Consider the following 15,004-nt stretch of genomic DNA (forward strand, 5'->3'; position numbering starts at 1 on the left):
ACTTTGTTTATGTAGAGTTAACTCTGTGACTTATTTCCACAAATATGAGCTCTCATTGAGCTTGTTACATTATGTACAGGAAACTTCACTACATATAACATAAGATGAATACTTTATTCAGAAGCATCTTTTTTTGAAACTGATTTCCATAGTCAGAGAAAAGGTAGGCATTGAGGAGAGAGAGGGATAAAAGAGGATCAGCTAAGTGACCCCAGAGGCTGATCTTACCATATAATCCACCAACACAGATGTAATATGAAGATACAATGTCAATCTCATGGTCTTAGCAATTGTAATAGAGACTCATCTCACAGGAAATAGAACTGAACCAACCAAAGGGAAGTGAGGTGCCTCTTTCTATCCTTCTGGGAAACACACAGTTACCTGTAACTTCATTTTTTTAGCCTCCGTGACTGCAGGATCTTCCTCAGCTCTGTTTCTCTCTGCTCCTCTCTCCAGCTAAGAGTGCTGTTTGTACATGGGCCACCTTGTCAGTCATCCCCCAATAAGCCCCCATGTTTCAGTCCAGTTCCTATGTCTCATGGTTCAAATCTCAAGGAGAGAAATCTGATTGGTTGCTAGATACCAATAGGGTGGCTGGCCTGGAGTCAGATGCTTATATCTGTGGCCAGTGAGAATGGGGCTATGTTTTTCAAACATTGACATCTGGGCTCACAAGATCCATGAGTCAGGGTATTTCCCAGTAAAAGAGACTATTTTATAGTGAATTTGAACCTACTGTATACAGTGTAATTGCAAATAACAAAGGAGAAAGTTTATGTTTTCCTGACAAACACTCCCTGAGAATAAACTTTACATGTTATGATTAGTAAAAATTAAATAAATAGTAATCAAATACACTGGAGTGAAACCACTGATGTTTAAAAAAAAGGAGAAAGACAAGATTGAAATGATAAAAAATAAAATAAAAAATAAAAAATGGTAGAAATCAAGAGGAAAAGAACAGAATTCACCAAACGAAATGTCTCCCTGGGTCTATGTGTGCATGTGAGACCAGTAGATCAGTAGGGAAATAATGAGTCAAGTTTTTAGAGAAACAAAAATGCAACAGGGGAAAATATTAGTTGGATTGGAGCCAGTTTTCCAGCTCCAGACATCTGGAGCCAAGACAAGAAAAGGTGAGGAGCTGTCCTTTGCTGCAGCTCTTTCCTCCCGAGGGCTGGTTACGCGGGATATTTACATTAAATTAACGTGGCTGGCTATGGCTGTGTTCAGCACTTGGATACGTGGTTAAATAATCAGTGTGGTTTGGCTGCTGGTTTCTTTACTGTGGTTAAATAATTGGTGTTGTCTTGGTTGCTAGCTACTTTAAAAATGTATATGTGCACTTGTTTCTCTTTTTTTTTCTTTCTCTTGAGCAATTTTGACAAGCCTTGGCAGAAAAGTGGCTGACCAGCTTTTAAAGGGATGATTTTTCCCCTTGTCATTTATGCTTCCCCCAGAGGCTTTTCAAGGATGTGAGAATCTTGGAGACTTTTCTTCCCGGGAACTAGACGAAGCACTCTATGTTAGGAAGCAATTCAGTTCACTTCTTTGGTTTGCAGCATAGAGATAAAAGGCTGAGACTAAGGACATCTGTGGTGTTCTAGAAACGGGCCCACTCTTCCAACAATGATTCACAAGATTCTCAGATTCACCAGGAGAACAGGAAAATGAGGAGGAAAAAAATTATGGTGGCCATTGGATGAAACAACCCTATGTGCAGGCATTTCCCCTAGGGTTATTTATTGCTAGACTTCCAAAACCTAGAATGGTCTTTGATAGATCGTAGCAACTAAAAGTTGCTTCTTTTAGTCATGTTGTTGATTTGTTTAATAATTGTCAAACTATGACAAACTGTCCTGCTGGGACCACAGGGAACCCTCTCCTCTCCAGACAGCTCTGTTCCTTCTCATATCACCAAACCAATGACTCCAGGCAAAAGATGATCGGGTAATTAATCCTCTTTCAACAGCAAACTGACTAGGACGGCTGAGTCAGGAGATAACACAAGTCCAAAGACAAGCCTCCACTTGACACATACAACAAATACCAGTGACATACGTATATAAATCATGGATGAAGCCAAAGTCTTCAACTGCTGCTCAGACATCTCAAAGTTCTCAGAGTTCCACAGGATAAAAAATCCAATGCTCCAAGTTTGAAGTTGAATACAGAGAGGAAATTGGTATTTCAGACTAGGAAGGTGGTGAGCAAAGAGCAAAGTTTTGTTTCTCAAATATATCTCATCAATAATAGGATAATTTCATCCCTAATAAAATTCATTTTATGGCAATCATTCGGTAGTGACTCAGATAAAACATTTTGAGATGTTATTTTCTGATCTATCTAGGGTGGTGAGGAGAGTTCCTATGATTTTAAAGGGATTTGGGAGGATTCTTCAGAATTCATTAATTTTGTCATTCTAGTAAGAAATCTTATTTCTCTTTATAAAAGGTATTCCTTAACACCTTTTTTTTTTTAAACAATTACTGACCAAGGAGGAAAACTATCAGGAAAGGCAAATGTCTATAGTCATCTTGGCACTGTGCTGGGCTCTACAGAAGTGAAGTGGGATGACAGCCAAGTTTGATGAGCTTGGGACTTTACTTTCTGGTTGTTCTTATTAGTTGGTGATGTTGGATCATTTAACCTCCTCGAACTTAAGTGTCTTCAGTCTTTAACTTATTAATTTTCTGTAGACTTAAATAATAATGTTTGTCTTATATACAACAAGAAAAATTAAAATTAAAGCTACAATGAGATATAATTTTCACATATCAGATTAGCAAAGATCCAAAAGTTCAATAGCATGTTATATTTGTGATAATGTGAGGAGACAAACACTCTCATACACCAGCACAATTTATATGGAAACAATTGACCTATCATAGTTAGATAGAACAACTGATCTATCAGAATTTAAAATGTACCTCCTTTTTGACTCATAATTCTACTTCTAAAATGTATCCCTTAGCTGTATTAAAGTGTCTATGAAGTGACAAATGTGCATTATTCATTGCTGCACTGTAATACCAAAAGATTCTAATTTAAATATTTATCAATGAAGGACTGGTTAAACAATTTATGAAACATCCAAAACAGAATACTATGCACTCATCACAAGGATAAGCAAGTAATACGTTAGCACTTTATGAAGTCATATGGAATAGTGTCCAAAAATATATACTGTTCATGAAAAAAGAAAGATCATACATATATATATATATGTGTGTGTGTGTGTATATACTGTTTATGAAGTCATATGGAACAGTGTCCAAAAATATCTACTGTTCACGAAAAAAGAAAGATATATATATGATCATATATATATATGAATGCATATAGTAAATTGATGACAGTGGTAAATTGAGGAAAGTGAGTATCTGGATACAAAGGTGAGTGGACGCTTTCTGGACACCATGCACTTTTTTAACCTGCGTGTTTTGTACTACAGTTGACGCTTAAACAACGCAGGGGTTAGGGGTGCCAACTCCCCATGCACTCAAAAATCCTGTTTAACATTTGACTCCCTGAAAACTTAAGCCAACTGTCGATCAGAAGCCTTACCAATAACATAAACAGTTGCTTAACATATACTTTTATGTTATATGTATTATATACTGTATTCATACAATAAAGTAAGCCACAGAAAAAATGTTAAGAAAATCATAAGGTCGAGAAATACATTTACAGTATGAAAAAATAAATTAAAAAATAAAAATAAATAAATACAGTATGTATTTTTTGAAAAAAAGCCCACGTATAAGTGGACCTGCCCACTTTAAACCCATGTTGTTCAAGGGTCAACTGTATATGCATGTATTTCCTATTCAAAAATAAATTAAAAATTTTTTTTAAATAAAATAAACTGGAACACACGCAAAAAAAGTGAAAGGGGCTTTGATAATTAAATATATGTTTATGCATGAAGGAAAGGTCTATAGCCACCTATCACAAACTTCCCTGATCAGGGAAGTTATCCATCCCAGAAATATTTACTGACCCAGGTAAGAGCTCAGTAAATATTTCTGGGATGGATAACTGACTATATGAATGATTATATCAAAATAAATGGTTCATCATTTGGGGAGATGTGTACAACTTTTAGATCCAAATGGCATGTATGGCCTCACTTTATTTTTTAATGGACATAAAAGAAATACTCAATGTGGAAGCTTTAAGTAATAAAGCTATAAATGAAAAGATTTAACTTAAGGCCCCTTCTAGGTTGACACAGAATGTTTTCAGGAGCTTTTCAGGGCAGTTAAACCATTCTGTGTGATACGATGATGGTGAATACACGACACTCATCAAAACTCATAGAATGCACAACTCAAAGAGTGAACCCTAATGTAAACTATGGACTTCAGTTAATAATAATGTATCAATATTAGCTCATTGATTATAACAAATGCACCACAGTATTAAAAGATGTAAATAATAAGGGAAATTGTACAGGAGGAAGTGAGAGGGGATACGTGGAAACTCTATACTTTCCAACCAATTTTTCTATAAATATGAAAGTGTTTCTAAGAAATGAAGGATATTAATAACTGAAAAAAAAAGGGGGGAGCATGAAATTATAAGACAAAAAAAAAAATTGCTTCAGCTTCCTGGCACATATGACAGGCTCTCAATAAATACTTGTTGGTTTTAAATGAATCAAATTCAGTGAATTATGAGCAGATAAGTATGAAAACTGATTCAAAATGTAGGAAGAGTGTGGCCAGCGATGTGTTTGATAAAGTCCTAGGATACACATTTCATGAAAAAGAATTAGATAACTTGTCATCTTTATCAGTTGATAAGATCATAGGTTTTTTTCCCAAGATACTTTATGACAATTATATACTTTCAGCAAAAAAGATGTAAGCAGCTCTAATATGTTTTCCCTAAATTGTTTGAGAAGCATTAACTGCACACTTACAAATTATACCAGCTTGTTGTTAGGTATTTAAGTATTTTTTGTTGGTGACAGCTTTTCCTTTTTTTGTTTTTTTTTTGTTTTGCTTTTTTTTTTTTTTTTTTGGAAGCCTTTTGTCTTTATATAGATCTCAACAAGATAAAAAGCTAAGTTTTAAAGACAATTCATAAGTTCATTTATAAATTGTGTTATTTTTATTTAGAGAACAGTTTATCCAGATTTATGAAATAGTTATGAAAAAGTTTCTTTTTGATTTCAATCGTGAAAAACTAGATCTTAACACCAGGCCTGGCTTTGAAACATTCTACAATACCTATTGTAGAATTGGCCCTGATTAACTTAATGTCCAAAGGTGTACAAGGTTTGAACTTGGGAAAAATTACTCTTTGTAGTAAACTGTACTGCCAACTGTAAGCCATGGCAGTTGAAGCCTGTTGTGCCTCAAATGGTCTTTGCTATTTGGGCTTTCTATCTCTGTTTCATTAATATCTCTTTTTCACAGAGTATGAAAGTCAAATTTCCTGAGAATTGGAGCCCCTACTGAGTTTGTGGGATTTCCTCTTGTTATTAGATTTTGAAACCCAGCCAGGATCTTGATCTCCAGAGTCTCAAAGCAATAGTGTGGGGCGTGTTTTTCTGCCCCCTAGAGAACAGCTGCTCTGTCTGTTCCTGTGCACATCACTAAAGAGAAGTTGTGCTGTTACTTTGCATCCTGGAGTTACTAACGGCATTCTTTGAAGAACCAAAAGTCTGTTTCTTACATTTTTATTAATCTTCACATAGTGGTTAACCCTTAAGTTTCTGCACCTAACAATTTGTTTACTTTTTAAACTGAAGAAAATAACTACTAGTAATATACAGCACAGCACAGGGCTTCTCCAATTATCTGTGGTGAAAGACCAGATTACTGTTACCATCTAGTACAGATAGGTACTTTAAAAAAAAAAAAAAAAAAAAAACCAGAATAAAAACAAATTACCAAAAAAATTAAATGATACCTACAAAATAGAAGCCCCAATTTTTATTAGATTCAACAGACAAAAATTACTCTTCCAAATTGCTATAAAAGTATCCAAATACTGACTCTGACGTTTTCATGAGCCAATGCAGAGCAATCCATGGACCAGCACCAACCCACAGAACAGGCTGGTAGATCCCTGGTGCAGTATATACCTTTCTTCTGATGACAGCCTTGGTCTCCCTTCAGGGAACATCCTCTGCCTCGCTCCTAGGCACATGGGCACACAACCCAGACCAAATGAGGTTCCAGGACTTTGCTTAGAACTTACTGGGGGAAAAAATAATTATTTCTATTGAGATTGCCAGAATATACACAGCACTCACATTTTAGGCAATCTATTGGGTGCTAAAGTGGTATCTCATTGTTTTCTAATTTCCTTTCGCCTGCCTACTAATTAATGAAACATCATTTTGCTTGTTTGTTGACATTTGAATTTACATTTCTATGTATTGTCTATTTACATCTTTACCCCATTTTCTCTTAAATTATCTTTTTCTTATAACTTTGTAAAAGCTCTTTGCTTATTAGAAAATTAGTCTTTTGTCATCTATTCTATAATATTATTGCTATATCCATATGTCTATTAACTTTGTCTCTGGTATATTTTCTGTATACAACTTCTTAATTTTTTCATATAGTTAAATATGTTCTTCCATATCTTCTGATTTTCCAGTCTTGATTATAAGAGTCTTCTAAAATTCTAGGTTATATATGTCATAGTGTAGATTTCCTTACTTGATTTTTTTACATTTAAGTTTTTTTCTGAAATTTATTTTTACATTTCCTTCTAAATGAATGGTTAGTTTTGCCAGCGTCATTTATTTAAAAGACTATATTTTTCCCACTGATTAAATCACAACCTTTGTGAAGTTAATATATGACAAAGGTTATGGTTTAATTGGCTTTAATAATTAATTTAATATAGGAATATCATTCTATATTTAAAAACTTCAGAACTTTTCCATATTCTTTGACCTCTCAGGGTCTCTGTTCCCTTTTCCATAGTGTAAATTATTTGGACTAGTTCCGAGTTGACTGATTTAGAAGACAAGGAGTAAGTTTTGATTTTCATTCATCCAACTCATCAAATATTTTACTAACTGCCTGTGATTGGCTATCAGTTGGATATGGGATGTTAAGAAAAGGAAAGAGTCTTTGACCCAAGCCATTGGATATGATGGAAAACATATGTGATTATCTACTGTCGCATAAAACTTAGTGGCTTAAAACAACTTTCTTTGTTATTTCTCAAGATTCTTTTAGTTGACTGGACTAAGCTGTACTGTTACTGCATGGGGCAAAACCAGAACTAGGTTTAGGTGAGTCAAGTGTCCAGGATACAGAATCCAAGGAGGCACTCACTCTTGAGGTCTCTGTAGAAAGCAACCACTATGAGAATGTGTCCTTAAATTTTATACCTAGGTACCTAATTCACCTTACCCTATCTGACTCTGACCCTGAGTTGGGCTTTCTCTCGTGTATTTTCCATCAGATGGCAGCTGGTACTGGAGTCATCTGAAGCTTCCATTAGGTTGGACATCCAAGATGACTTCTTCATTCACGTGGTTGAAAAAGCTAGGAGCTGACCAAGTATCTCTTTCTCTTTCCATATATCCTCTCCACATGGCAAGCTCAGCCTTCTGCACAGCATGGCAGTCTCAAGGTGGTCAGATTTCTTACACAGTGAATGGCTCGTCCAAAGCAAATAGACCAAGAGGCCCAGGTAAAAGCTGCAAGGCTTTTTGTGACCTAGGATGGAACTCACAAAATGTCAATTATTATCATTACATTTTATTGGTCAAAGTCACTAAGATCTGCCCTAAATTTAAGGAGAAGGGAATTAGATCCTGCCTCTTGACCTGAGTAGCATGGACATAAAGGGAGAGAAGAAACTGATGAAAAACAATTTTGGAGAATGTCTACCACAGAAAGACAGAAAACAAACAGGTTTGAGGGGTGGGAAATCATAAGTGCCCTTGAGGCAAGTTAAGTTTGCAATGTCCGTCAAACAACCAAGTAAGTATGCACACGTGAAATCAGAGAAAGACTGGAATCGAAAATATCAAATTAAGAGATGTAATTTAGAATCAAGGCACTGGATGGAATCACAATCACTAAGGAGTCAGTTTAGTGAGAGAAAGAGCCATCAGGAAGTATAATGGGAAACAAGGAAGTTTGAAGCCAAATGAAAAAGCATTTTGAAAAGAAGAGATGATCACTCATGGTGCTGAAAGGTCAGGTAAGATGAGCACTGAGAAGTGACCATTGAGTAGAGCAAGATTCAGTCATTAGTGACGATGATAAAAATGGCAGGATGAAACTTGATTATAGTGAATTGAGGAGGGAATGGAAAAATTGAGTAAAAGCAATTTTTCAAGGAGTTTTCATAGAAATGGAATAGTAACCAACTAGGGACTTGGTATCGAAGAAGAGTTTGTTTTTCTTTGTTTTGGGGTTTTTTGTTTTAAGATGGGAGAAAGTATAATGTATTGTAGGTGAATGGGAATGAATGATGTAGTAGAAAGGGAGCTGAGGCAGCAGAGGAAAAATTGCAAGGCGAAGTCTTAAGTAGCTGAAAAGTGACAAGATTGAGATAGGAGAACTAGAAAGATAGGAGGTGTTGGCCAGTGAAATAATGTTCAATTCATTTGGAACATTAGAGATTTTGATTTAGAGATTTTAGGTATGACATGATTATGTTAATGCCTAGGTCTAGAGTAAGATTACAAGTTGGTGATTGAAAGTGAGGAAGTCAAAAAGCTAAGAGGCCGAGTTTGTCATGAATGATGAGCAGTCTGGAGAGAAAAATAGCCAGCAAGACAGATGCTGAAACAGTGAGGAAGTACACACCTGAGAAAAGTAAGCCTAAATGACCAAAGGGATCTGTGGTGGCCTGGTACTATGTCAACAGAGCTGAGACAGAACGATGTTTCCCAGAATTCTCCTCCCCGCGCACTTCTGTGTTAGCATTGGCCACAGGGTAAATTTTGCATCAGATTTGGAGGAAGAAGTGAAGCAGCAGCCACATTATTTTTAGCCCATGAAGGTGGTAGGGGGCCCCAAGCACTGTGGCAGCCTGCACCAGTCTTTGTTGATTAAAAGTTCCTCTTTGTTGGGATGGGTCAGAACCTGGACCTGACTTTCCCCAGCTGCCTCCAGCTCTCTTCCTTCAGCTTCTCCAAGTCTTGGACAAAGTGCATGTCAGCTCCACAGTGAAGGGTGCCAGCTTCCCCTGAGGGTCACCTCCTTTGACACTAAGGTTGGAAGTGATGAGGGAGACACCAGTTCCAGTTCACCCCAACTAGTGCTAGTTTTCTGGTTGTCTCACCTCTCCTTCGCAACTGCCTGTCTGACAAATCCATAGTGAATTTAGGCTCAAAAACAGAGGCAAAAGTAACAGATCACACTACTTGCTCTCCCAGCTCTCACAATTGTGGGAGGTCTCCTCTCCATAAGAAATTCTTCATCTACCTACTCACAGACTTCTCTGGTCAAGCTCTGGCTGATACAGCATCCACTATATGTGGTAAACTGACCGCTCTCTTCTGTGTCCAGAGTGGTGGTGTTTATGTACCATCTTTGAGAAAATTAAGGAAACAGGCACTCATTCTATTTTCTTCTTCTGTGGTTCTCCTATGCAATACTGGTTGAGAAAGGCTATAGATGGAAAAAAAGTCAGTAGGTGACTGTTGGAGCATGCCATTCAAGGAAGCTTTACATTTCCAGGGAGGAGGTAAGAGAATGGTTTGGAAGTGATAATAAGAGATGAATGAGAAACCTGTGTATCCCACAGGTCTGGTGGGATGTGGGTTATGGAAGAAAAATCAGACAAGACTGAAGAGGGCTAAAGTAGAAGCTGTGTCTACAAGGGCCAGCTGGGTTGTATTTGAGAAATAATTGACATATAACACTGTACAAGTTTAAGTGTACAATGTGATGATTTGATAAACTTATATATTGTGGAATGTGTACCATAATAAGGTTAGTTAAAAGATCCTGGACTTCACATAATTACTATTTTGTTGTTGTTATGGAAAGATGAAGGCTCTACTCTCATAGTAACTTTCGAGTATACAATACAGTATTGTTAACTGTAGTCGCCAAGCTGTACAGTAGATCCCAGAACTTATTCATCTTATAACTAAAAGTTTGTACCCTTTGATCAACATCTCCCCATTTCCCCAAACCCTCAGTCCCTAGAAACCACCATTCTTCTGTTTCTATGAATTCAGCTTTTAAAGACTGAACATATAAGTAAGATCATACAGTACTTGTCTTTGTCTGACTTATTTCACTTGGCATAATACCTTTAAGGTCCATCTATGTTAACACAAATGGCAAGATTTTCTACTTTTTATGGCTGAATAATATTCAATTACATGTATATATTTTCTTTATTATTCTCCATCCATCGATGGATACTTTGGTTGTTTTTATATTTTGGCTATTTTGAATAATGCTGCAATGAACATAGGAGTGCAGATATTTCTTCACGTAATGATTTCATCTCTTTTAGATATATATCCAGAAGTAGAATTGCCGTATCATATGGTAGTTCTATATTAATTTTTTGAGAAACCTCCTATTTTCATTGTGTACAAATTTACACTCTCACCATCAGTGCGCCAGGGTTCCCTTTCTCCACATCTTTGCCAGCATTTCGTATCTTGTTTTTTGATAATAGCCATTCTAATAGCTGTGAGGTGATACTTCTTTGTGGTTTTGATTCATATATCTTTGATGATTAATGCTGTTGAGTACCTTTTCATGTATTTGTTGGCCATTTGCATGTCTTTGGAAAATTTTCTGTCCATTTTTTAATTGGATTTTTTTTTTGGTATTGAGTTGTATGAGTTCCTTATATTTTTGGCTATTAATCCCTATCAGATATGTGGTTTCAAATATAATATATTTTCTCATTCCATAAATTCTAGCCAGGTTTTAATCAGGACAAGAAGGTGAAGATCCAGCTCCAAAAGCAGGTTCAGGATATGGAAGATTTTGCTGAGAACAAATTGAGAGCTCCAGTGAAAGTCAGGTTTTTTTGTTTGTTTTTGGTTTTTGGTTTTTTATTTTGTGGCAGGGAGGACTCATACTGGGAATTAAGTCAGTTTAAGAGATGTACAGAGTGATGTGGGGATTAGCATCTGGGTGATGAGGGATGGCTTGGCGGTCTGGTGACTATCAATGAAAACCTAGATGTGAAGCACAGCATTACTTATGGTCCCTGAGACTTATGGAGAGGGGGGCTCGTTTGTTCTATCTCATCGTGGATTCCTCCTCAGGCCTATATCAAGCACCTGATAACCCAACAGGCCTGACATTTCATGAGACTGGGGTGCCGAGGTGTTCTGGGAGCACACAAAACTCTTGGCCCTTCCTTAAATCCGTCTAAGAGCTGTATCAAGGCCAGGATGGGGCAAGTTTTACAATAACAATAAAAAAAAAAAATGTGGTCCTCTAGAGCAGTGGCTCTCGAAGTCTGGTCCCCAGACAAGCAGCAACAGTAGCAGTATCCCCTGAAAACTTGTTAGAAATGCAGATTCTCGGGCCCCACCAGTCCTCCTGCATCAGGAACTCCAGGAGCAATCTGGGTTTTAACAAGGCTACCAAGCAAGTCTCATGCTCACTAAGGTTTGAGATTCACAATTCTAAAGGAACTCAACATTAGCTGAAAGAAATGCAACTGAATGTTGACTTTGTTCTTATGAGCCTAAAATCATGGAGCATTAAAGATGAACAGGCTTCTCCAAGTGTCTAGTCTAGCCTTGAGCCTTACATATGAAGGATCCAACTCACAGAGAAGGAGTGTGACTTGTCCAAGCCCTTCTGGCAGCTGGCAGGACTGAGAATACAACTCCAAATAACAACATCAAAAAAGAAACAAACAAAAAACCTGAGACATTGGCAAATGGTTGTTTAGATGGGCCACACAGCGGCAGCCTTTCTATTTTTTTAAATATAGATTGATGGTGTGTGTGTGTGTGTGTGTGTGTGTTTTCTACGGATCAAGTCAATGAGAAAAAACCGATCTGCCTTACCTCAATCTGGTTCTTTTAAGGTTTGTTTTGTTCTGGGGATTGCAGGGGTGCCGCTTCCTAAGGCAGACTCTGCGCCTCTGAGGAATGCAGCAGCCTCCGCAGGAACAGGAGGCTTTTCTGTAGCCTAATGTCTGCTGAGGCTCTGTTCTCACTTTTGCCATTTCAAATTCACTTGGCCTCCGGGTAGAAGTGGACAGCCCAACTCTGTGAGCGCTAAAGCCTCGGCTCCCTCTGCTTCTGGAGAGGAGATTTAGCTTTAATTTTTGTGACAGATGGAGTTGATAGTCTCTCCACGGAAAGGGGAGGAAAAAAGCGCCAGTTTTTGACAGGCCACAGACGCCCGGTGCCTCTGGTGGTCGTAGGCTGCGTTGCGCCGCAGTTAAGGTAGTTCGCAAACTCCCGCGCCTGGATTGCGGAGTCCGCTGTGACCTGGCGGCTTCCTTCAAAACGCGCCAGGGATTGAGACACACACTTTAATAGAAACCTTGGTGCATCCCAGTTTATCCCCTTCCTTTATGTTGTGACTGCGTCTGGATGGTATTGCTCAACATTCCTAAAGATGTTTAAATACTATCATCATTTTTTCATCACTGATCGTGTTAGTAATTTATATTCCTAAAAAATTAATTTGATTGATTGGATTTCTGTCTTGCAACTGACAACGATGTCTGGCTCATACCTGCCAAATTGGCAAACTGGGGCAGGAGAGCTTGCGGCGGGGCAGGGAGAATAGTGGTTGTAAATATCTCATCAGCAACCCCTAACTAAAGTGTGTGTCTCTTTTTTGTGCGTACTGTTTTTTTTCTTTTTAAGTTTCACAGACTTCACATTAAATTCTCTGATTTCCCCTCGCCCCGTGATGATCAGGACACAAAAGATGGGGAACTCGAGAAACAAACCGAATTCTGAACCCAGTCGAAGGCACAGATGGAGGCCAGGGACAATTAATGCGACTAGCCCCCACTAACCCCCTCCCACCCAAAAAAGTTAAAAGAACCAAAAAAAAAAGGCCCATGGCCGAGCCGGATGCAAACAGCTGCCCTTAAGCCCTGCCCGCTGGTTCTGAGCGTGAGCTGGGGTTCCATATCCGAGCCTCCTTAAGAGTAGGAGGAGCTCCCGGGACTCTGTCAGGCTCCTTAAGCCCTTCCTTTCAAGCCCTGAAAGCCTGAATGTGAGCTGCCCACCACCCTCCCCGCCCTCCCCCCCTCCGCAACCCCCCCCCAGCGGCTTTTAAAAAAAAAAAAAAAAGGAAAAAAGTTTCAACAACAACAGGCAGGACCAATAGCATCTCGAAAAGCCGGGAAAGGGGGCCGAGCAAAGAGCGAAAGAGAGTGGAGAAAGGAGAAAGCGGGCAGGCTCGGAGAGCGCGGGGCCGGGGTTCGGCGAGCCGGAGGAGCGTTGCTAATGTTTTTGTTTGTTTGCTTTTCCATGCATGCATAATGAGGGGGCACCGCGGCACCACGCGGGGGCTCCCGGCCCACTTTTGTATTTAAAGCCTCGCTGCGAGCGAGTCCGCAGCCGGGCTCAGCGGATCCGCTCCCCGGGCTCCTTGTCACCCGAGAAGCCGCCGCCGAGGGAAGCCCCGGAGCCGCTCCGCAGCCGCACCGAGTTTCTTGCTCTCCCCGCGCCGCCCAGAAAGGGCTCCCCGGAGCTCGGCCGAGGCCGGGGTCGCCGCGGGCGGAGGGGGAGGGGACGCGGGCGGCCGAGCCGCGAGAAGGCGGGCAGCGCACAGACGCGAGCCAGGAAGCGGCGCGATGCGAGAGCCCGCGGCGGCGGCACGGCTCTAAGCCCGGGAGGAAGGAGCCGCCGCGGTCGCACAACGGATTTGCAGGCGCGGAGCAAAATGCACCCGCGGCACCCCGCAGTCCTGCAGCCCCGCCGCGGCCTCGCGGCCCGCAGCCCCCCGGGACGGCAGTGAGCGCCTCCCGCCACCGCCGGGGGCCGACCGGAGGTGCTCTTCGCGGCTGTGCATTTCTAGGAAGCCACCGCAGCCCGAGCGAGAGCCGACCTTCTGCAAGCAGCGGGGCACCAGCCAACGGCGCGCATGGATTTATGAAAACACTCATGCAAGAAGTTGGCAGTACTGGGGCAAACTTTTCCACCGGCTCCGTGTCCGCCGCTCCCCGCGCCTCGTCTCCTTTCCCCTCCTCGCCCAGCGGCCGCCGCTGCCCGCGATGGTGGCAGGGCTGCTGGGCGGCGGCGGTGGGGCCCGCGGGGGGACCGTGCCGGGCGCTTGGCTCTGCCTGATGGCGCTGCTGCAGCTGCTGGGCTCGGCGCCGCGGGGCTCGGGGCTGGCGCACGGCCGCCGCCTCATCTGCTGGCAGGCGCTGCTGCAGTGCCAGGGGGAGCCGGAGTGCAGCTACGCTTACAACCAGTACGCCGAAGCATGCGCGCCGGTGCTGGCGCAGCGCAGCGGGGGCGACGCGCCGGGGGCCGCCGCCGCCTTCCCGGCTTCGGCCACCTCGTTCTCATCGCGCTGGCGCTGCCCGAGCCACTGCATCTCGGCCCTCATTCAGCTCAACCACACGCGCCGCGGGCCCGCCCTGGAGGATTGTGACTGCGCGCAGGACGAGAACTGCAAGTCCACCAAGCGCGCCATTGAGCCGTGCCTGCCTCGGACCAGCAGCGGCGGCGCGGGCGGCCCGGGCGCGGGCGGGGTCATGGGCTGCACTGAAGCCCGGCGGCGATGCGACCGCGACAGCCGCTGCAATCTGGCACTCAGCCGCTACCTGACCTACTGTGGCAAGCTCTTCAACGGGCTTCGCTGCACCGATGAGTGCCGCACCGTCATCGAGGACATGCTGGCTGTGCCCAAGGCGGCGCTGCTCAACGACTGCGTGTGTGACGGCCTCGAGCGGCCCATTTGCGAGTCGGTCAAGGAAAACATGGCCCGCCTGTGCTTTGGCGCGGAGCTGGGCAACGGCCCGGGCAGCAGCGGCTCGGACGGGGGCTTGGATGACTACTATGACGAGGAGTACGACGACGAGCAGCGCGCCGGAGGCGCGGCCGGCGAGC

General features: G+C 41.9%; 1 protein-coding gene across 1 annotated transcript in view; it reads left to right on the plus strand.

Moving 5' to 3' along the window:
* Positions 1-14,137: 14,137 nt before the first annotated feature.
* Positions 14,138-15,004, plus strand: part of GAS1 (growth arrest specific 1) — a 2,278-nt gene continuing 1,411 nt past the window's right edge. Inside the window, exon 1 of the mRNA XM_025049736.1 lies at positions 14,138-15,004. This exon is cut by the window's right edge and continues 1,411 nt beyond it. Coding sequence (XP_024905504.1) covers positions 14,164-15,004 — 841 coding nt within the window. The 5' untranslated portion in view covers positions 14,138-14,163.

This window comes from Pteropus alecto, unplaced genomic scaffold (genome assembly GCF_000325575.1).
Source record: "Pteropus alecto unplaced genomic scaffold, ASM32557v1 scaffold206, whole genome shotgun sequence".
Lineage (NCBI taxonomy): Eukaryota > Metazoa > Chordata > Mammalia > Chiroptera > Pteropodidae > Pteropus > Pteropus alecto.